Below are 18,256 nucleotides of genomic sequence, written 5' to 3' on the forward strand. Positions count from 1 at the left end.
TACTCCTGGACAACACTTCCTCGGCGCTCTGGACTGAGCGGGTCATTAGGAAGTCTTGCTGAGCCCCTGAGAGCGTGGAGATGTTCCCATGTCCTCCCCAGGCACAGAGCTCAGGCTTTGGAATGAGGCTGCCGGGTGGACAGCAGGTCGAGCTGGGCCGCTCTTCTCCTGGCTGATTTTCTGTTCTGTTTGAAGCTTTTGGCCACATTGAGCACCCTCCTTCCCCTCAGCCTTTGCAACACCTATTCACATGGCAGCTTTTCCCGTCTTCTTTCACTAATATTTCAAATTCTTGTTCTCCTTCAGCAGGTCTTATGCACATTTGCTGCCATGAATTCTGAGAAAAATGTAAAACAAGCACAAGATCAAAAATCCCAGCATGGGCTGCCTTCTTTATAGATGGCTCTCCCAGTTCTTTCCTTTCCTCCAACTACTGCTGAAGATCTTCCAAAAACAACCAGAACAAGTGGTTCAAAGCAAGTCATAAACTGTCTGGTGAGCATCAAATCCTCCCCAAAGCCCTCTTGACCACAGACAGAGCTTCCAGTAAAGACAGCGAGGACACAGAATGAGACCAGGAGGGTGGGGCAGCAGTACCCTGGCCACAGAGTGAAGCCGCGACCTGTTGTGCAGAATCTCACCAACGCTTGTGATTGGTCTTTGATAATTTTCATGTGTATGTAACAGAAAATAAAGCAACCAAATTAAAATGGAAAGAATCATGAACTTCAAATATTTCTTTTCTGCAGCAAGAGTTATTAATGCAGCCACAAATCTCTAAAATTGAGGGACAATCTTTTGATAAAAATTAAGTTTGATCACTGGAAAACTGTATTATTTAATGCTCAACTATATCTAATGATTCCCTATTATAAGAGGTAAGGAAAGTAAATGAAAATAAAGCATCCAAGGTATTGCTTTTTATGTTATTTTTACAATGTCAAAATGTAAGTCACTTGTACCCTATTTTCTGCTTTTGGTTTCATGGTGATTCAATTCTATCTCAGTCTTCAAGCCGGGTCACTGATTTCTACCATTCCCTATTGTGGTTTCTGTGTTCTGACATCTCAGAAGGCTCCGACTTGTTGGGGAATGTGTTTTAAGCTGTGCCTCTCAGGCTGTCTTTGAGCTCTTATAAACTCAGAAGCAAGTGTCTCCTGACTGGACAAGGCTTTGGCCAGCGTTGAAACGTTCTGGTTTCCTCTCCATCCCCCGAGGGGTCTGTGGATATCACTCCACGGTCTCCTAGAATTGACCTCTGCAGTCGTCAGGTCTGATGCCAGCTTGGGTTTTCCCCTGGGTTAGGGACATGTGTGTCTGTCTTGTTTATGGCCTGGAAGGTCAACACACTTTCCTTCCCCTCTGGGCTCAGTAGTTAGTTTACTAAGTTGTTTTTCCAAGTTCCGTCCCATGTCAGCTTCTCCTAGGACACAGTGTGTCCTTAGGTCTAACACATCTTGTCCCCATCTTTTATCCTCTCAGGCCACCTTTTACACCAGCTTCGTCAGGTGAGGCCTGAGAGTCTCATGGTACATGTGCTACTTGGGAAATACACGGGGGTGCATCTGGATCAGGGGCCCTGGGAGGGGCCGTGTGTAATTGCTTCTCACTGCCCCCTTCAGCACCCAGAGACCTGGGGGTCCCACAGAGCTGGGTCCTTCCCTCCTCCACTCCTCCCAGCCCTTCTGGAAGATCAGACAGCTTTGTGGCATCACCTCCCCAGACCGCCTCCTGAACATGACGCCTTGTCCTGGTTCTACTTTCTGGGGGGGAGAATTTATTCCTGAGTATTCCTGGATTGCAGCCCTTTCCTTATAGGTCTGCAGCTCTGGGTCTGTTCTTCCTGCCCACCATTTGTCTCCTCTGTGAATGCTTTTCTGTCTGAACTTTTTCCCCCCATTTTGTTTACTGGGCTCCCCTCAAGCCCTGCCCTGGGTTTCTGAACAGGTGAGCTCGGTCCAGCGTGGTTTCAGTGTCTGCAAAGGTTTCTTTCCCCGAGTTCACCAGCCGACTTTCCATGGGCTGTGTTCCCCTGGATTCCTAGTGTCTCTGTTAGCTCCCCAGAGGTCCCAATGGGTTGAGGGTGGTTCATTTCATGATGCACGCTCCCCACCTGCCAAAATTTTGTTCCTTACCGTTTCTTCCTCCTTGTTAACCACGGCTTCACCTGTGCCGCCCACCTGAGCTTGCTTCTGCATACCTGCCAGTTCTAACCAGTCAGCGACCTCCTGGAGAAGAGCAGGGAGGGAGGCGTGTGCAGAAAAACAGGGCGCAGTCTGTGCTTCGGGATCCACAGGCTTCCCTTTCCTTGGGGCCGTTTCCCCTGGATGGCAGCACTCGGAGGGGCCAGGGAGCTCACAGTGAGGCTCTTGATCATGGCCCGGGTGTCATATTGTGGTTCTATTTTCCCTCTCACTTTTCACCTTTAAAAACAATTTTTTTTAAACCTCTGTCAGCCTCTCTCAGCCAGGGACCAGATTACAGAGAGCAGCTACTTCCCTTTAGTTATTTTGGCATCTAAAATGACAATCACTGGTTTTTCAAGGGCCAGCGATCCCTCCTAGAGCTTTGTGCACTAACCAGAGGCAACATGAGGCTTTAAGATTCCCAAATTATGGTCCCTACAGAGTAATATTAGCATTGCCTACAAGTGCATTAGAAGTGCAGAGTGAGAAACTGGTGGAGGAACTCAGTGGCCTGCGCCTTAGGGATACTCACTGGTGACGCTGAAGCACACTAACGTGAGCTCTACCAGTTTAGAACAACCGTTCTTCCAAAACAGGGGCCAAGATTTGTCTCAATGCTCAGTTTTCTACCTCGTTTTGGTCCTGATAACATAGAATTTGGGGTTTAAGTTTGTACTTTAGGGTAACGGCTCTTTCACCGAAGAAGATGGAGAGTAATTTTCTTTGTAGCTCCTGGAAAAGATTGAACCTGGACCCAGAGGCCAGAGCCCAGCCTGGCCCCAGATCTGCATCTCATTAGTCACTGACCTCAGACAAGCCCCTTAACCTCTCGGTCTCCTGTGGGTCAGGCAAACGCCACTCCACTGAGCAACCAAAGTGCTGTCTGGGCTTCCTGCTTAGCTGAAGTTGAAGTGCTTAATTGAAAGGGCTTCCATTTCTTCTCCTGTGAGACGTCTTCATTGGCAAGCTCCCCCCGCCATAGCTTTGAAGCCTCAGCTGGCACCAGTCTTCATTTATACTCATTCATGCTCAGAGATGGTGACAGTTTCCCCCAGGTCAGGGGACTTTACTCAAATTTCAAGTTTTCATCCAAAAGCTGTGCAGCCTGGGGAAAGTCTGCTTCCCCAGGGGCCCCAGGTCTGCTTCTCCCTGGGCTAGAAAGGACAGGAGGAGAGCACCTGACCCCTGCCAGCCCAAGGCAAGACCCGGTCCGAGTCACCCTCAATCTGTAAGCTACTCTGACTTTTCCTAGGCCTCTTCCCATTTTTAATCGAGATCTTCACACTCCTCCCCCTTGGCCAAATGACTTGTTAAAATTGAGCCGTCTCTCTCAGCCAACCACAGCAAGTAGCCGGAATGTCCACACGCAGAAGACTCCCTCCCTGGGGTCTTTCAGGGGACTCCTGCTCCCAACCCCCAAGGGGGTTCCCTTCATTCCCTCATTCTATTGGTCACTGATTCTTTACTTAGGAAAGTGCCACTTAAAATGCGTCTTTGGTCAAGCCAAGGACGGTTGCTACCAATCTGGGATGAGATCAGCCCAGAAGTGGAGAGGAAGGCTTTAGAAACTTGTGCAGCCACTTGACATTGCCAGGACACCCGCCGGGGGAGGAACAGGCTGGTGTCCATGAACAGAGCGAGGGCCGACCTGGGTGGGACTGAACTCAGGTGAGTCAGGTGTCTTGAGTTATGGTTCTCATGTTGGCAAGGACTGGTCACACACCCAGGAAGCTGGGCCTGGACACACACTGGATCATGTTAAAGCATGCTACATTTTAGTTTGTCATCTGCAAACAAAAAGTGTGTAAAAAACTAAAACAGTGTAAGCATATATCTCATACCTTACTGTATTTATACACAGCTTAAATTTAAATTAAGCTCGTTTTTTCAGTTTAGTTTAACAATATTAGGAGAGTAGAGGTTTGTCTTATTTATGTTTAACTCTCAGTACAGATTGTACAAGTCTCACTAGACTTTTATCAAGAAAAAAATACATCTCTTCTGGATGTAGCAGTGGTGGTAAAGCAAATGGTGAGAGTAGAAGATATTTTTAAAACTCAAGATCCAAAGAGTCTGTGTTAGTTTGACTTAGAGTATGATCCCTTGTAGATTGGGTTCCGTTTTGTAGCCGTAACTGAGGTCAAAGTGTGTTATCATGGGTATTTATTGGCCAATGAAATGTTTAGAGTTTAAGTACCATTAACATTTAAAACTTGAGAAACTAAATTAAAACTCATGCAATTTGCCAAACACAGTGGCACAAGACTATAATTCCAGCAACTTTGGAGTCTGAGGCAGGAGGATCCCAAGTTTGAAGCCAACCTCATCAATCTAGTGAGGCCCCAAATTAACAAGACCCTATTTCAAAATCAAAAACCTAAAAGTATTGGGAATGTAGCTCAGTGATAAAACACCCCTGGGTTCAATCCCCACTGTAAAAAAAAAAAAACATGAAAGAACCAACAACAACAACAAAGAAAAACAAGTTTTTGAAGAACGAATGTTAAATTAAACAGCTGACAGAGCATGTGTTCAAATACTGTACCTATACGTATGTAGGTATATAAGCCTATGTAGAAACCATACCTGTTAGTAAATACATAGCTACAAGCCTCTTTGGTTTCTTATAAAGTAACATTTCATGTTGCTCAAGGAAACAAACATTATGAAAACCCATGAAGAACTTTGATGATGTCATTTTTTCTCCATGCTTCAATATCCTTGGTGCGTTGTAATTATACCTAACAGTGAGATTCGCTGTGAAGTATCTGCACATGCACAAAACAAAATGTGGCCAACTTCATTTCCCAGTGTCTCCCCTGTCCCTCTTTTCTTCCCTCCCCCAAGCCCGACGTCTCCTCTCTTCTTGTCCTTTCTATTTTCATGAGATTCCTTTTGATCCCTTTTTCTTTTATTTTATTTCTCATTAGCTTCCACATAGGAGAGAAAACATATGGACCCTTGACTTTTAGGTTTATTTCACTTAACATGCTGTTCTCCAGCTCGGAGGGTTTCATCCTTTTTCAGTCAATTGATCTCTTCAATAAGCCACTTCAACCTCCATGCAGTAGTGTAAGTGTGTATTGAAGGTGGCTGCTGGGAAATTTGAGATGACTCTAAAATCCAGAAGGGATACTACATTTTCCAGTGATATCAAAGGTCACTGTGCTGGGGAACAAACTACTAAGACACAGAACAAAGGAAGCTAGCAGATAATTGCATCTTGCAAATGGCCGGGTATCATCACCATGGTGATTATTTTATTATATGTGAAAATCAATCTTGATGCTGTGAAGGAAGGACTTTTCTTTCAGGTTCAGTGACAATTGCAACTATCTCATTAACTCTGTAAAACCACAAAGAATCATATTGTGCAAAATGTGGTTTGGAATTTAAGCTTTGCATTGGAGAATATTCTTATGGCACAGTTGCAATGAGAAAACATTCTGGATCGTGTTAGGATGAGGGGGCTTGTTCAGGATGGAAACCACAACCTTGTTCCTTCAGGAACCTTGCTCTGAGGAAAGGGTCCTCTGCACTAAGCAGCAGGACTAGTAACAGGCTAAGACACAACAGTTACCAAGAGGAAAAGTTCTACTGGGATTCCTTGAACTATGAAAGGAACTCTTGGTATTTCTGCAAGGAAAAAAACTTGGTTTCCATTTTTTAATGAGGTGAATTGAATCAACAGCTGTGGTTCCTCTAATTCCCCATCCCTTGTTTTGATCTTCTCCATTCTTGCTGCTATTGATTGAATCATTGAAATTCAACACATAGTTAACAAATACTTGAGAATACGCAAGCTTGCATCATCGTTGTCTTCTTTTTTTCAATGAAGATAATCATTACTTTTTTCTTCAAGAATTGTCAAGTTCGGGGACTGGAATTGTGGCTCAGCAGCAGAGCGCTCGCCTAGCACGGGCAGGACCCGGGTTCCATCCTCAGCACCACATAAAAATAAAGGCATTGTGTTGTGTCCATCTACACCTAAAAAATTAAATATTTAAAAGAAAATTGTCAAGTTCACCAAAGTAAATTATAATGGAATATAGAATAATAGACTTGTCTCTTAATTCTACAACTAGATTTTTATTTGCTCCATTAAGAAGTTAATAAAGTTGGTTAAACTATGTAGCAAAAAAAAAAAAAAAAATGTTGCAAATTGAAAAACCAGCCTGGCTCTGTCTGATATCTACAGCAATCCTAATGATCTTCCATGCAAGGGAAGAATGAAGTGCATTTTTCAATGAAACGTAAAATTGAAGGAAACGATGCAAGATTAAAACTCAGAAGAGTAGAGTTTCCAGCAGATTGACAGTTAAGTAATTTCACAAAATCATTAGTGAAATAAATAATGATATTGATATTGCTTATCTGCAAAATGTTAACCGCCGAGTGGCTTAGAATTGATAGAGCTTTAGATTTTATTTTCCAACAACAAAAAAAATCCAGGCTTAGAAAATTCATAGATCTGGAATCTATTTCTTTCTTTGGAAGATAATTTAAACTTAACTAGAAATTTTTGGATGAATTGTTGGATCTGGGTACTGATGGATTGAATTTTGAAAATTTAGCAATGCTTGCTTCATTTTGGATAAAAGACGAAAATGACGATCTGGAGATTGCTGAAATTGCTTTAGTATATCTTTTTCCATTTCTGTTAAAAGAGCTCTATGGGTCTGGTTTCTCTGAGTGTTATAAAACAGAAAAAATAACTTAGATACTTGCCTGTCTCCTGGTAATACAGTCATGAGTCCAACCCCAATGAGATAAGCAAAGTGGAAAAAGCAAGCCCACTGTCACATTAAAAATTAAACACTGGATACATAGTTCTCATGCTTTTAAAGCATGACTATGACATTTAATCAGAAGGGCAATTTTAACCATAATTTACTGTTTAATTATAATTTTAAATGACCACAAATTTGATAGATCATTTTGAAAAATATTTTTAAAGAAAGAGCTCTGTTCCAAAACAATAACATTTATGTACATAAAACAAAATTTCAAAAAATTCTAAGATTATCTGAATATTAAAAAAATAACAAGCAGAATATTCTCAGCACATGTTTTCACAGACTTTAACCAGTTTGGTTTCTTTTTTTAAATCAATGTCTGGTTCTAATACTGTGATATTGCTATTATTTTCAATGTATCATTTTACCATTTGATCACAGTATATTTAATTTCCTCCATAAAATTGCTACAATCTGCCTTAAAGTTTTTCTTTTTGATTAAGAAATTTGAAAGTGATGAAACTTCAGTCGAATCATCTCTGCAGACCACGTTACTTTTGCTTGAGGAGATTCTCCCACAGGTGTGGGAAGCTGGTATTTGAAACAAATCCTGTTCTATGGAGCACAGTCTAGATCCAGCCTGGATTGACAGGGACTCCCCAGCACAAAGGCTGTCCTGGATAGCGTTCTACCTCCATCCAGAGTCTTTTCTTTAGTAAAGAGTTGAAAAGATAACACATCAAATAAATTCTCTAGCATGATCCAATGAATTTTTTTTATTGAATTTCATTGCTGAGAAATCACTGGCCATCCCAACATTTTATGTCATTCCTGTATGGTTATAAACCCATTTTGTCAAAAATAGCGGCTCCATTAAAAAAAAAGGCAAAAATTTGAGGTTTCCAAAATGCTATTACAGAATTTAAAAATTAAATACTACAAACCATGTAAGTTTTAATCAGTATTTTTTTCTTGATTCCATCTCTATATTTTGGGGGACATATTCCACTTACTTCTAATCATTGTTTTCAACAATTGTAATCCTACAAAAGCCCAAATACTATCATTCTGGGTTCTCATTTATTAAAAAAAATTTTTTTGAGTGAAGATTTTTCATGGATTATGAACAAAAAGAAACCCAATTTCGAGGATTTATCTTCTCAAAAGTTCCATATCATTGCAGAAAATTTTGATTTATAAAAGACTTCAAAGACTCAAATATCTCTGCAATTGACTTGACAGTGCAGAGGAAAAGGAAAGCATTCATTGCTGCTGTGAAATGTCTTTTTCATATTCAACATCTAATTAGGCACAAACCTTCATCGAAGTTACTCAGTACGTATCAAAATAGTAACACAGCAAATCATAAAATATAATAAGATAATTAGGAAAAAGTAATTTTGAGTATTTATAATCTTTGTTTGCCTTAATCTTTGATATAATTTAATTGTACCTGTATATAGTTTAATTTCTAATCACAATGCTACCTAAAAATCTGCTCCCCAAGTTGCCATAAATTTACCAGGTAGCTTGTGCAAGCTAGTAGTGAGTGAGCTCCAACGACACCTGGACATGTGTGTCAAATTACATCTGCACTCCAACCAATTCTGTGTCATTTATGATCCTTAGGTTTCTTAATTTAGGAATAATGTTGCTTTGCTTCTGCGTCTGTATTACACCAAGTGTTTTATCTGTGGTATTACTGCAGATACAAATAATTTCTACTTTAATGATGAAATTATCTATTTAGTTTAAAACATCACATCTGCCACCTTCGAAGGAATAACCTGCAAAACTCTTCTAGCATTTTCATTCTAATTGCAAGAGAATGCCATGGACTAGAGAAAATGTGGGGGCCTAGGGACGCTCCATGTCACAGTGAACACGTGACAGCCCCTCCCGCAGCCACTCTAGACAGCAATCCCACGCATCGCCAGTCCGTTCCCCTTGTGACCCAACAGTTCTGCCTGGCCACGTCTGCCAGAGTGCCTGCTCAGGTCAGTAGGACAATATGATGAAGATGGCTAGCATGCTTTTGTCATCTCAGAGAGGGTTTGCCAGTGAGGAGGGAGACCCACCGTGGGCGTCCACTCCGGGAGAATGGTAGCAAGTGTGTTGAATATAAACCAGGAGGCAGTTAGAAGAACCGGGGAGACACGGGGAGTAACATCAGCAGATGCTGGAGAGCATGCTACTTAGTGCAAAAAGAGACAGCCAGTGATATAAAAATGACCCGATACGGTTTAGAGAGATTGTAAATATATGCCATGAAAAAGGCGCAGTGTGTTTTTGGAAGAACACATAAAAACTAAAAGACACACCTGCTTGCGGTAGAAAGCATACAGGGATGTGGGGAATGAATGAACCACACACTCCACAGGAAAGCTCTCTGGATGGACCCAAGGTGATACAGTGTTCACGGTGAGTAGAGGAAAACAGGGCACAGCTCAATCTACCTGAAGTGAAGCAAAATGAAAAAGGAAACAAGGGAGGAAATGTGAGGCGGGGGAGGGGTGGAGAAGGAATACAGGAGGGACCAGGTGTGACCCAGCTGGAGTGAGAGGGACAGACGGAAAGGCAGGGCTGCTTCAGGCCAGGCCAGGCAGGGGGACTCCTCTGCTCCTTCCTCTCTTGGATCCCTCCCTTTTCCAACCAAACCAAGGTGACAATGCATGGAATGAAATTCAACTTAAGACACAGGCTGGTCCACGTGTCTTAACATGGGCTTTCTTCTAAGGGACAAAGCCAACTCTGAGAGGGCCATTTGTCCTTTGTGCCTCCAATGTCTTTACACAGGCTCTGTATTCCAGGAGCCCCCACATGTCACCTTGCCGCCCACGGGAAGAGGTCAGAGTGTCTTTTCTCCTAGCTCATGTGGAACTGAGCTGCAGGAGAATCTCCATTCGCCCCCTGAGACTGGTCGGAAGAGTACACCTGGGGTGTGGGAGGCCATCCTCGCACGTGATTTGAGTGACCTCCCTGGCTGGGTGAGAGGCGCTTAGACACAGCTGTTAGAGCCTTCCCTACCCTTCTCCAGGTCCGAGGGCTTGTCGGTGCAGAGGCGTGTCCGGCCACTGCCCTGAAGACCCCATCGTCGCCCCTGACCTTGGGATGCTGCCCCCCTTAACCTTCATTGGATGGGATTTTCCCTTGAATTTTTTATTCCCCTATAAAAGCCCACTCCCTGGCGTGCTCTCCCTCTCTCGAGAGTCTGTTGTGTAAACCTCGCCACCGCATTAGGTGGCTGGAGGCGGGAGCTAGGAGAAGCCATCTCGGAGCTGTGTTAAAGGTAACGAGAGTCTGTCTCTTTAATTTAAAACTCACTAGCAATTTCTTACGCACCGAACCTTCTTTCACGAAGCTCGCGCTGGTCGCGTGGCAGACTGGGGTCCTTCAGTTCTCTGGCGACCTCTGACTCCGGCTAGAGCAGGGGGAGCAATGGTGTCGTTAGTCTTAAGGTCAGTGGCTGGAGATCCAGGAAGAGCCGACCTCACTCAGTTCAGATATAAAGGTAGGAAACGATCCCTGGGCTCTGGCTCTAAAGAGGAGGGTAGCACACATCCCCCTGTCTCCCAGGACGAGGCGCCTCTCTGTTCTATTCAGGCCTTCATGGACTCAGGGAGGCCCCCCACCCTGGGGAAGGCAGTCTGCTTAAGTCACTCTACTGATTCAAATGCGACCTCACCCAGAAACCCCTCGCAGACACACAGGGCGCACGGGTGGCCTAAGCATCTGGGAGCCTGTGATGCACGAGTCAATCACCCCGGCCAGCAGATGAGAAGGGGCGTGTGTGAGAAGTCGAGCTGCACTGTGGACCTGAGGGTGGTGGCATCTGCCTTCTCTGGGGTTGACAAGGAAGGAGCTCCTGGACCCCAGCCCTCGTCACAGGGACAAGCTGCCGCGTGCTGCTGAGGGCAGGGGCGCTGTGCCGGAACAGCCCCAGGGTGTGGGCAGGCACGGTTCCTGGCCTGGCTGCTCTGCTCCTGGTTTCTGTGAGCTCCTGGTCTCCTTTAGTAACCACAGGAGAGGTTTTGTCTCTTGTAGCCAATTTCCCTGATTAATAAAGGTGTGAGTCACACAAATGTCACATGTGGGTCGTCACTTTTTGACGGAAAACAGTGGTGAGTTTTCCTGCTCCCAGGGCACTTGAGTGCGCCCAGGCCAGTTGTCTCTGGTCGGAAACCAGACGGGCCAAGCCTTGGTAAGCACCAACTACATAAACAGCAAAAGCCACGGGCCAGGAATGGTGGAGCCGGAAGGCGGAAGAGCTGGGCTCCTTAGACCACCCCTGAGTGAGCGTACTGCCCTGGATTGCTTCCCTCCTCTGCTTGCCGAGAGGAGGGGAAAAGGGAAGACACAACGCCCTTCTTCCCCCGGCTCTTACCTGGGGACCGTTTCCCCCAAGAGAACATTAGGTGATATCTTATGACGGGGTTGTCACAATTGGAGGAGTACCACTGTCATTTAGTGAGTAGTCGTCTGGGATGCTGCCAAACACCCCACAATGCCAAGGAGGGCCCCACAACCAAGATTTATCTGGCTCATGATATCAGCGGAGCTGAAATTGAGATTCGTGGCTCTGTGCCGTTGTGCCAGGCGTCTGGAAAGCGGGTACAGCCCTGTCTAGTGTGGTATTTAGTATTCTCATCTTCACGTGGGAAAACAAATGCATGGAATGAAATTCCACTTAAGCCAGAGAGCCCGCTGCCTGCCTGTGCCCTGCTCCCCCCATCTGAGGGCCGTGATGTGGTTGCTTCTCTGAGGCTTCCTCCGTGGGCTCCAGCAGGAGTCGTGACGCCAGTCCATGTAAAATGAAGAGGCTGTACTGAACAAAAACCCAGGACGAACTTAGGATCCAGACCTGAAATATTTTTATCTACTCAGGTAATTTCTTCCTACTGTCACTGGCAGAGAAGATGAAAGAATATCGTTTAAGTACATATCATTTCTTAGCCAAGTAAAATCTTCCCTCGGGCCTCGGAGGCTCGAATGTCAGGCTGTGCACACGTCCCAAGAGATGAGGCCGTATTTTATTTTAAACACATAATTTAGGACTCACACCTGAAAACACCACCAGTAGGCGTCCCTTCTGGAAGCCAGCAGTACTTTCAGAGATGACATATTTCATATTCTCCAGAGGAAGATGAATGAGAAGCAGGCCACAAATGTGAGCTGAAGTTCTGACGGGAAATGGGGTGTGAAAGGCCGTTCTCACAGCGGGTTCCTGTTTTAAAGCCATGGATGTGCTTAGAAACACAGTGACCCCCAAACCGTCCTCTGTCTTAAGTGCTTTCAAGGCAAAGGGTGTAGGGTGGGAGGTCATTTACAGCGTCTGTGTATGAGGCCCCAGAGAGCGGGAAACTAAGGTCCAGGTGGAGGAGTCCTGGGAAGGGTCACAGAGCAGCAGCAACGGACACAGGTCCCCCAGAGGAGGATTCAGGTGGACACCCTTAGAGATGACCAGAGTGTTCTGTGTCCATAATACACACTGGGCCATAATGCAAGAGCAACACTGGTATTGTTTAAGACAAGTGTCTAGCAACATTGCTATCTTACCAAGGGATCAACGTGGCCCTCCTCTGGTGGAGCTCCTCCGCGCACCTCAAGGTTACTGTCCCATTTAGGATGCTTCCATTGCAGGAAGAAAACCAAATTCCGCTCAGGTCAGTGGCTCTGGAGTTGACTGACAAGCACTCAGGGATGTCAATGAGAACCAGCTGCGTCTGCCCCACTCCCTCCACGTCCCCAGGAGGGTGACTCTCCTTGTGGATCCAGGATGGCCACGGATTCAGAAACAGAAAGTAGATGATAACATTCAGCATTCAGAGGTGGAAACTGCTCCTCACTGCATCTCTCTTCGAGGTGAGGCCCTGAGGCAGACAGCTCTCAAATGTTGCCGGGCCACTTGCTTCTAAATGAGCTCTTAGGAGGGGCACAGGATCGCTGTCTTTGATTCCATTAACAAAGAGTTTCTCTTTGGGCTGGAGAACTTCAGCCTCCTTCAAAATACAAGACCATCAACTACTTGAAATAAAGGAATTATTTTTTTTAAAAAAAGTTAGGACAAAGAGGAAGACTCTTGGACAGGGAACCAATGGCACCTGGTTTTCCAGACAAGGGAGCCTAAAATCTCTTTGATAACTTGACCCATTTTGAGTTGGATTTTCTGTTTCTTAGAGCTAGAGAGGTCTAACCCACCCGTGGGTTTTGTTGAGATCAGCTCCCCCATGAACAGTGGTAGCAGGAGCCAGGCTGGTGGGGCATGGGGCTGGGTGGGAGGTGGAGGATAGGTGACAGGGAGGGAGACTTGGAAGGTTCAGAGGTGGGAGAAGGACAGATAGACAGTGGGTGAGGCTGGAGTTTGAAAGAGGCCCATTTCTTTAAATATTGTAGAAGACCCCACATTGTTTAAATGCTAATGGGAAAGAGTCAGTAAAACAGGAGAAGTTCAAAATAGAGCAGGGGGGAATTTTCAATCAAATCCCCGAGAAAAGAGAAGGGAAGAAAGGATGAGGCTTGGGATGGCTGGGTGACTCATCGTCAGCAGAAGGAAGAACATCTCACCATCCAGGCATCGGGGATGGAAAATAAGATGATTTTGTGGTGTACAGGTGAGATGTCAGGAAAGCTCAGTCCAATCTTTATGTGACGCAGCAAGGAGAGAGGGGAAGAGGATATAGATCCAAAGCTCTATGCTCCCCTGGCACGTGTGCTCTGTGGAGTTTACATACACTCGAGCTTTAATCAGTTGACTGGGCTCACAGCTATTGAGGAGAGGGTGTGCAGGCAGGGTAGAAGGCGCCCTAGAAGCAGGGAGACATCCGACAGCCTATACTTCATGCAATAAAACCTTGCAAAAGTCAAACGGGGCCCCCTAATTCTGGGCTGCCTCTCTGTGATGTATAATGCTGCCTCCAGGATGGGGTTCAGAGCCGGGTAGTCATCATGGCATTGCTGCCTGAAACGCTGTGAGCAACAACTGCCTGAGGTCCATTTGAACCTGGCTTTCCTCTCAAAACCTCTTGTCTGAACGTTAATAATTGAATGTTTGGAAATCATTAAGTAGCGGCCTCGACTTGTTTAATGCGATGGCCACAGACATTTCATCGAGCTGACATAGGATTTATGTCTCAATAACACAATAACATTTAGTGAGCACCATGGTTTCAGAAAGATTTAAGCCTGATCTGTGACTGGAGAATGATTTATACCCAGGTGAGGGCAGGGTTATGAAGGCCTCGGCTAAGACACCCTGTCTCCCGTTGCTGGCCTGCGCCCAGTGGGGGAGGATATGGCGATCTTCACTCCCCCAACATACTTCCTTGATAGTTTTTTCATTGGAAAACATTAGACGTCTGAACTAGCTCCCTTCTCTGCAAAATGCTCACAATCATTCTGGTTCCCATTAGTTCCTTCCACGAACTCCAAATCAGCCTTGGACCATGAGCAGGAAGCCGTCACAGGCCCAACACCAGGCAGGACTCTCCAGGTTTGCCATCACTGATCCGGCCAAGTTTGGTGCACCGATTTGTAGATGTCTCAGTGTTGTGGTCAAGGGGTGCTTTCCTCAAGTCTTTGCAGACACCCACAATTCAGCTGGAGGGTCCTGGCAACTCACAGTGCACACCGACTGGCCCCCTAGGGACAGACCATAGAAAGCCCTGGGGGCTCATAGACAGGCTCTGGCCCGGACAGCCTAGGCCTGCATCCTGGCTGCATGGTTGTGCAGCTCTGCACCCTCAACCCGTTGCTTAATCTGCTTGTGCTTCAAGGCCTCAGCTGTAAATCGGGATGAAGGTACCGATTTGGGATTGCTAGCATGCAACCCTAAGAATAGTAAAAAGGTAACTGGACTTAAAGTTAGAGGTTCTGGGCTTGCATTCCCACTCTGCTTCTCACTCTCTGTGTGAACAATAGGCAAACCGTGCGGCTGATACGAGAAACACGTAAGAAACCATCTGTGAATGTCTATTACTTGGCAGATACCAAATGCGCATTTTCTTCCTTCTTTCCAAGCAAGAAAAAAAAAAAAAAAAGATGCTTTGAAATCTTGATTCCCAAAATGCTAGGTCCTGAGATTGGGTCTGTTTCACAGGGTAGGGTTGTCCTTGCACACATCTGTGAAGTGGCCACCGGGTTCCCTTGGCACCCACTCCCTCTTTCCTCCTAGCATCCTGTTTCTAGCCAGGAGCACCTGTCCCCACCCTCACACTGTCCTTCAAATTGTTGTCATAGGTTAAAAAAAAAAAGTAGTGCTTAGTTGTTAGTTATTACTGGCAAAAAAAAAAAAAGTTATGAAAACCAAAGGTTCCAGAATTCAGATACAAAACTGCAAAAGGAAAAAGAAAGCCTAACATTCTCTTGGGCTGTCATTCAACAATGACATTGTAGAAAGACTTTGGACGCAGGTCCTTTCTAGTCTTCCTCTATTTTCCATGAAGTAATCTGGCAAGATGGCCTGAGCTCTACCCTTTCCAGATCCTTCTACTTTGCCCTGGTCAGTTCTAAGCAACCTGCTCTTCTCACAGGTGGCCCCACCAGCCCTGGTCCCTTCACAGTGTTCTGTCCTTCACTAGCTGTCACAAGGTCATTCTGGAGGCTCCCATCCTGCTCTGGCAGGATGAAGAGTCCATAATGTGAGAGCTCCTTTTTCTTTTTCCTTCTGCTCCATAAATACCTGCACAATCTCTGATTTCTCACAAAGATTTTTTGTGCTTTCTATTTCTAGTTTCAGAGAAATCTTGTGCAAGTTAATGAACTTAAATTTTATTCACATATTCTAAGCAAAAGGGAAATGGGAAGGAGAGCACACATGGTCTTCAAAAAATGCTCTAAAGTTGCCCAATCCTTTTTTTCCCCCCAAATATTTCATTTCCTTTTAATCTAAGGGAAAGTAAATAAAATTAGAAATGATTTACTTTTAACAAAATTCTTGAAGGTTAGAAAAGTGGATTGATAAATGGACCCAGAATTGAAATGTTTCTTTAGTTCAGTTCTGCCTCACAGACTTGGGATGTTGCTAGATGTCCAGGACACAGCCCAGACCTGGCCTCTGTCTTATGAGGCATGCTCTGGTATAGATACACTATATGAATTTTACCAGATTGTAGTCAACTTGCCTGCTTAGGTCTCCCACCTCCCTTCACTATACATCAAGCTACTACCAGGCAGGAATGTGACCTCATTATCTTTGTGATTCAGATGACTTCTATCCACGGTTGACACCTCCAATCAAATTTGATGCCAATTTCAATACTACTTAATATTTTCCAAAGGAAAAGGTTCCCAGCACCAAAAGCATTCTCAAACAACAGAGACCTCTCTGAACCTTTGGCAGGACAGACCAGGTTGGGGGTCTGAATCATCAGCCCCACAGCAAACCACCTAAAGTTCTTCAGAGCTGGGTTTTCTCCAAATTCTTCATCTCAGTGTAGCTGTCAAATCTAAGTGGTGGGACTGGTTCAGCAGTTGAGTAAATGGAACCAGAAAGCAGCTCTTGTCTCCAAGCTGAAAAGGCAAGTGTGGACTGCAGCCTCCTGGAGGCACCAGGCGAGCTCCTTGTCCCTTGTACGCTGGCCCTGTCCACTCTGTAGGCCACGTGCTCTGGAGCCACTGCTCACCTGAACAAGAAGGCGGGTCCTTCTTCCCACAGGAGCTGCTGTCCTCCAGGTCAGCCCTGTTCCCGTCCTCGTGCCCGCCCTCACTGCCGCTGAGCTAGGGCACAGTGAGGGGACCCGTGAGAACCATTCTGCACATGTGTGAGTCTCCATCCCTGGTAGCACACAGTAGGTTCTGGCACACAGTAGGCTCTCCACACATGCACATGGGACTGAATCTAACTTAAAGTTGGAGAGTAAGAAGCAAGTGCAAAACAGCACCAGACCAGGAACAAAAGAACACTGGAGACCATAAGCGCGGAGTAGTCTTCAGTAGAAAGTGGGATGACTTTTCAGTGGCCTTGTGTATATCACTAGGGAACAATGTGTCTTGGCAAAACTGGCTGCAGCAGCAACGTAATTCTTATTAAAGTCTCTTTTTATCGTGTGCGTAACTTATCTTTCTCCTAGAAAAACTAAAAAGAAATTGTTTTACATCTCTTTTGATTGCCAGTAAAATTTAAATCAGAGCAACTGAAAAATGACGAGTTTGTTCTCCAGTAGTGAGAAGTTTGAATCATAAAATATCTTTAGAGGAATACATATTTTTTAACTTATAATTACTCAATAATCTCTACTTAAGACAACAAAGTTTTGCCAAATGGAGGAACATTAGTAACTGTTTCGGCAAATACATAAAAATATTAATTTGTCTTCCCAAAATTTGGAAATTTTTTTCTGTCATGGAAATTAAACATATTTATTTATATTTTAATTAAAAGTTACAATCGTGTTGTAAACTGCTTGCAAACACTGAAGAGTAAATTTTATTTTAACTTCTGTAAAAAATGATCATTTTCTTATACTTCAAAGCCCCAAAGTTCAGTCAGTTTCGTTCGGTTCTGCCTCACAGACCTGGGTTCGTTGCACCCTGTTTTCCACCCAGCTGTACCCGAGGGATTCCTACCTTCCTGCTACCCCCTCTGCACACTGCAGGGGCCTCCAAATCCACTCACACACAGACACCAGTGTCCTCAGGGAAGAGAAGGTAGAGGTACCACTATTGGATGTGGTCGAGGCCCATAAATAGAAGAGTGAAACTTCAGTTACCTGGAAGTACCGACATCCTACCAGGGCTGCACTCCTTCTCTCGTTTATAAATTCTAAGTTTAAATTAAGCCAAATCCCAGGCTTTCTGGGTTCCAAATCTTCCCTTTTGGCGAAGCTTGTATTTTTGGTTCAAAGAAAAGAAAGGCTTGCTTTCTTTCTTTTTTTAAAGGGGCTCAAGGCTTCGTGGACATTGGACGGCTTTTACAAAGTACCATTTTGCTAAGTGCACGAGAATAAGAAACAGCTGGGTTGCATTTCCTTTGAAAGGCACACTTAGTTAAAATTAAAGACAAAAAAAATAAAAAATAAAAAGCACCAGAGAAAAACACTTTTTGGTTCTGCCAAGACCCAAACCATTTAAGAAAAAGAGGGGATAAGAAAAGAGAGAAGAATAGTCTGAAATGTTTTTGCCAAACCAGTTCCCCCTCCTGTACTGAATGTCATTAAGCCCCAAATAAAGTGGTGCGAGACACAGAATAGTTTGAACTGGTTCTGGAAACAGTTACGGGTCTGGTAAGCATGAAGGGGTTCAATAAATACTTCTCTCTCTGTTCCCTTCTACCCCAAGAATAGTTGCAGTCATTTTTTTCTGACCATTTTTCTCCCCGGTAGATGGAAGTTTCCTAAA

At 44.7% G+C, this 18,256-nt stretch overlaps 1 protein-coding gene across 1 annotated transcript in view; it reads right to left on the reverse strand.

The window, feature by feature from the left end:
* Mroh9 (maestro heat like repeat family member 9) overlaps positions 1–17,644 on the reverse strand; it is a 138,502-nt gene extending 120,858 nt beyond the window's left edge. Inside the window, exons 1-2 of the mRNA XM_077105069.1 lie at positions 17,639–17,644; positions 16,543–16,636 (exon numbers count right to left, since the gene is read on the reverse strand). Of these exons, the coding sequence (XP_076961184.1) occupies positions 16,543–16,636; positions 17,639–17,644 (100 nt within the window). The remainder of the gene's footprint in view (positions 1–16,542; positions 16,637–17,638) is intronic.
* Positions 17,645–18,256: the final 612 nt, after the last annotated feature.

The sequence above is a fragment of the Callospermophilus lateralis genome, chromosome 13 (assembly GCF_048772815.1).
Source record: "Callospermophilus lateralis isolate mCalLat2 chromosome 13, mCalLat2.hap1, whole genome shotgun sequence".
Taxonomy (NCBI): Eukaryota; Metazoa; Chordata; class Mammalia; order Rodentia; family Sciuridae; genus Callospermophilus; species Callospermophilus lateralis.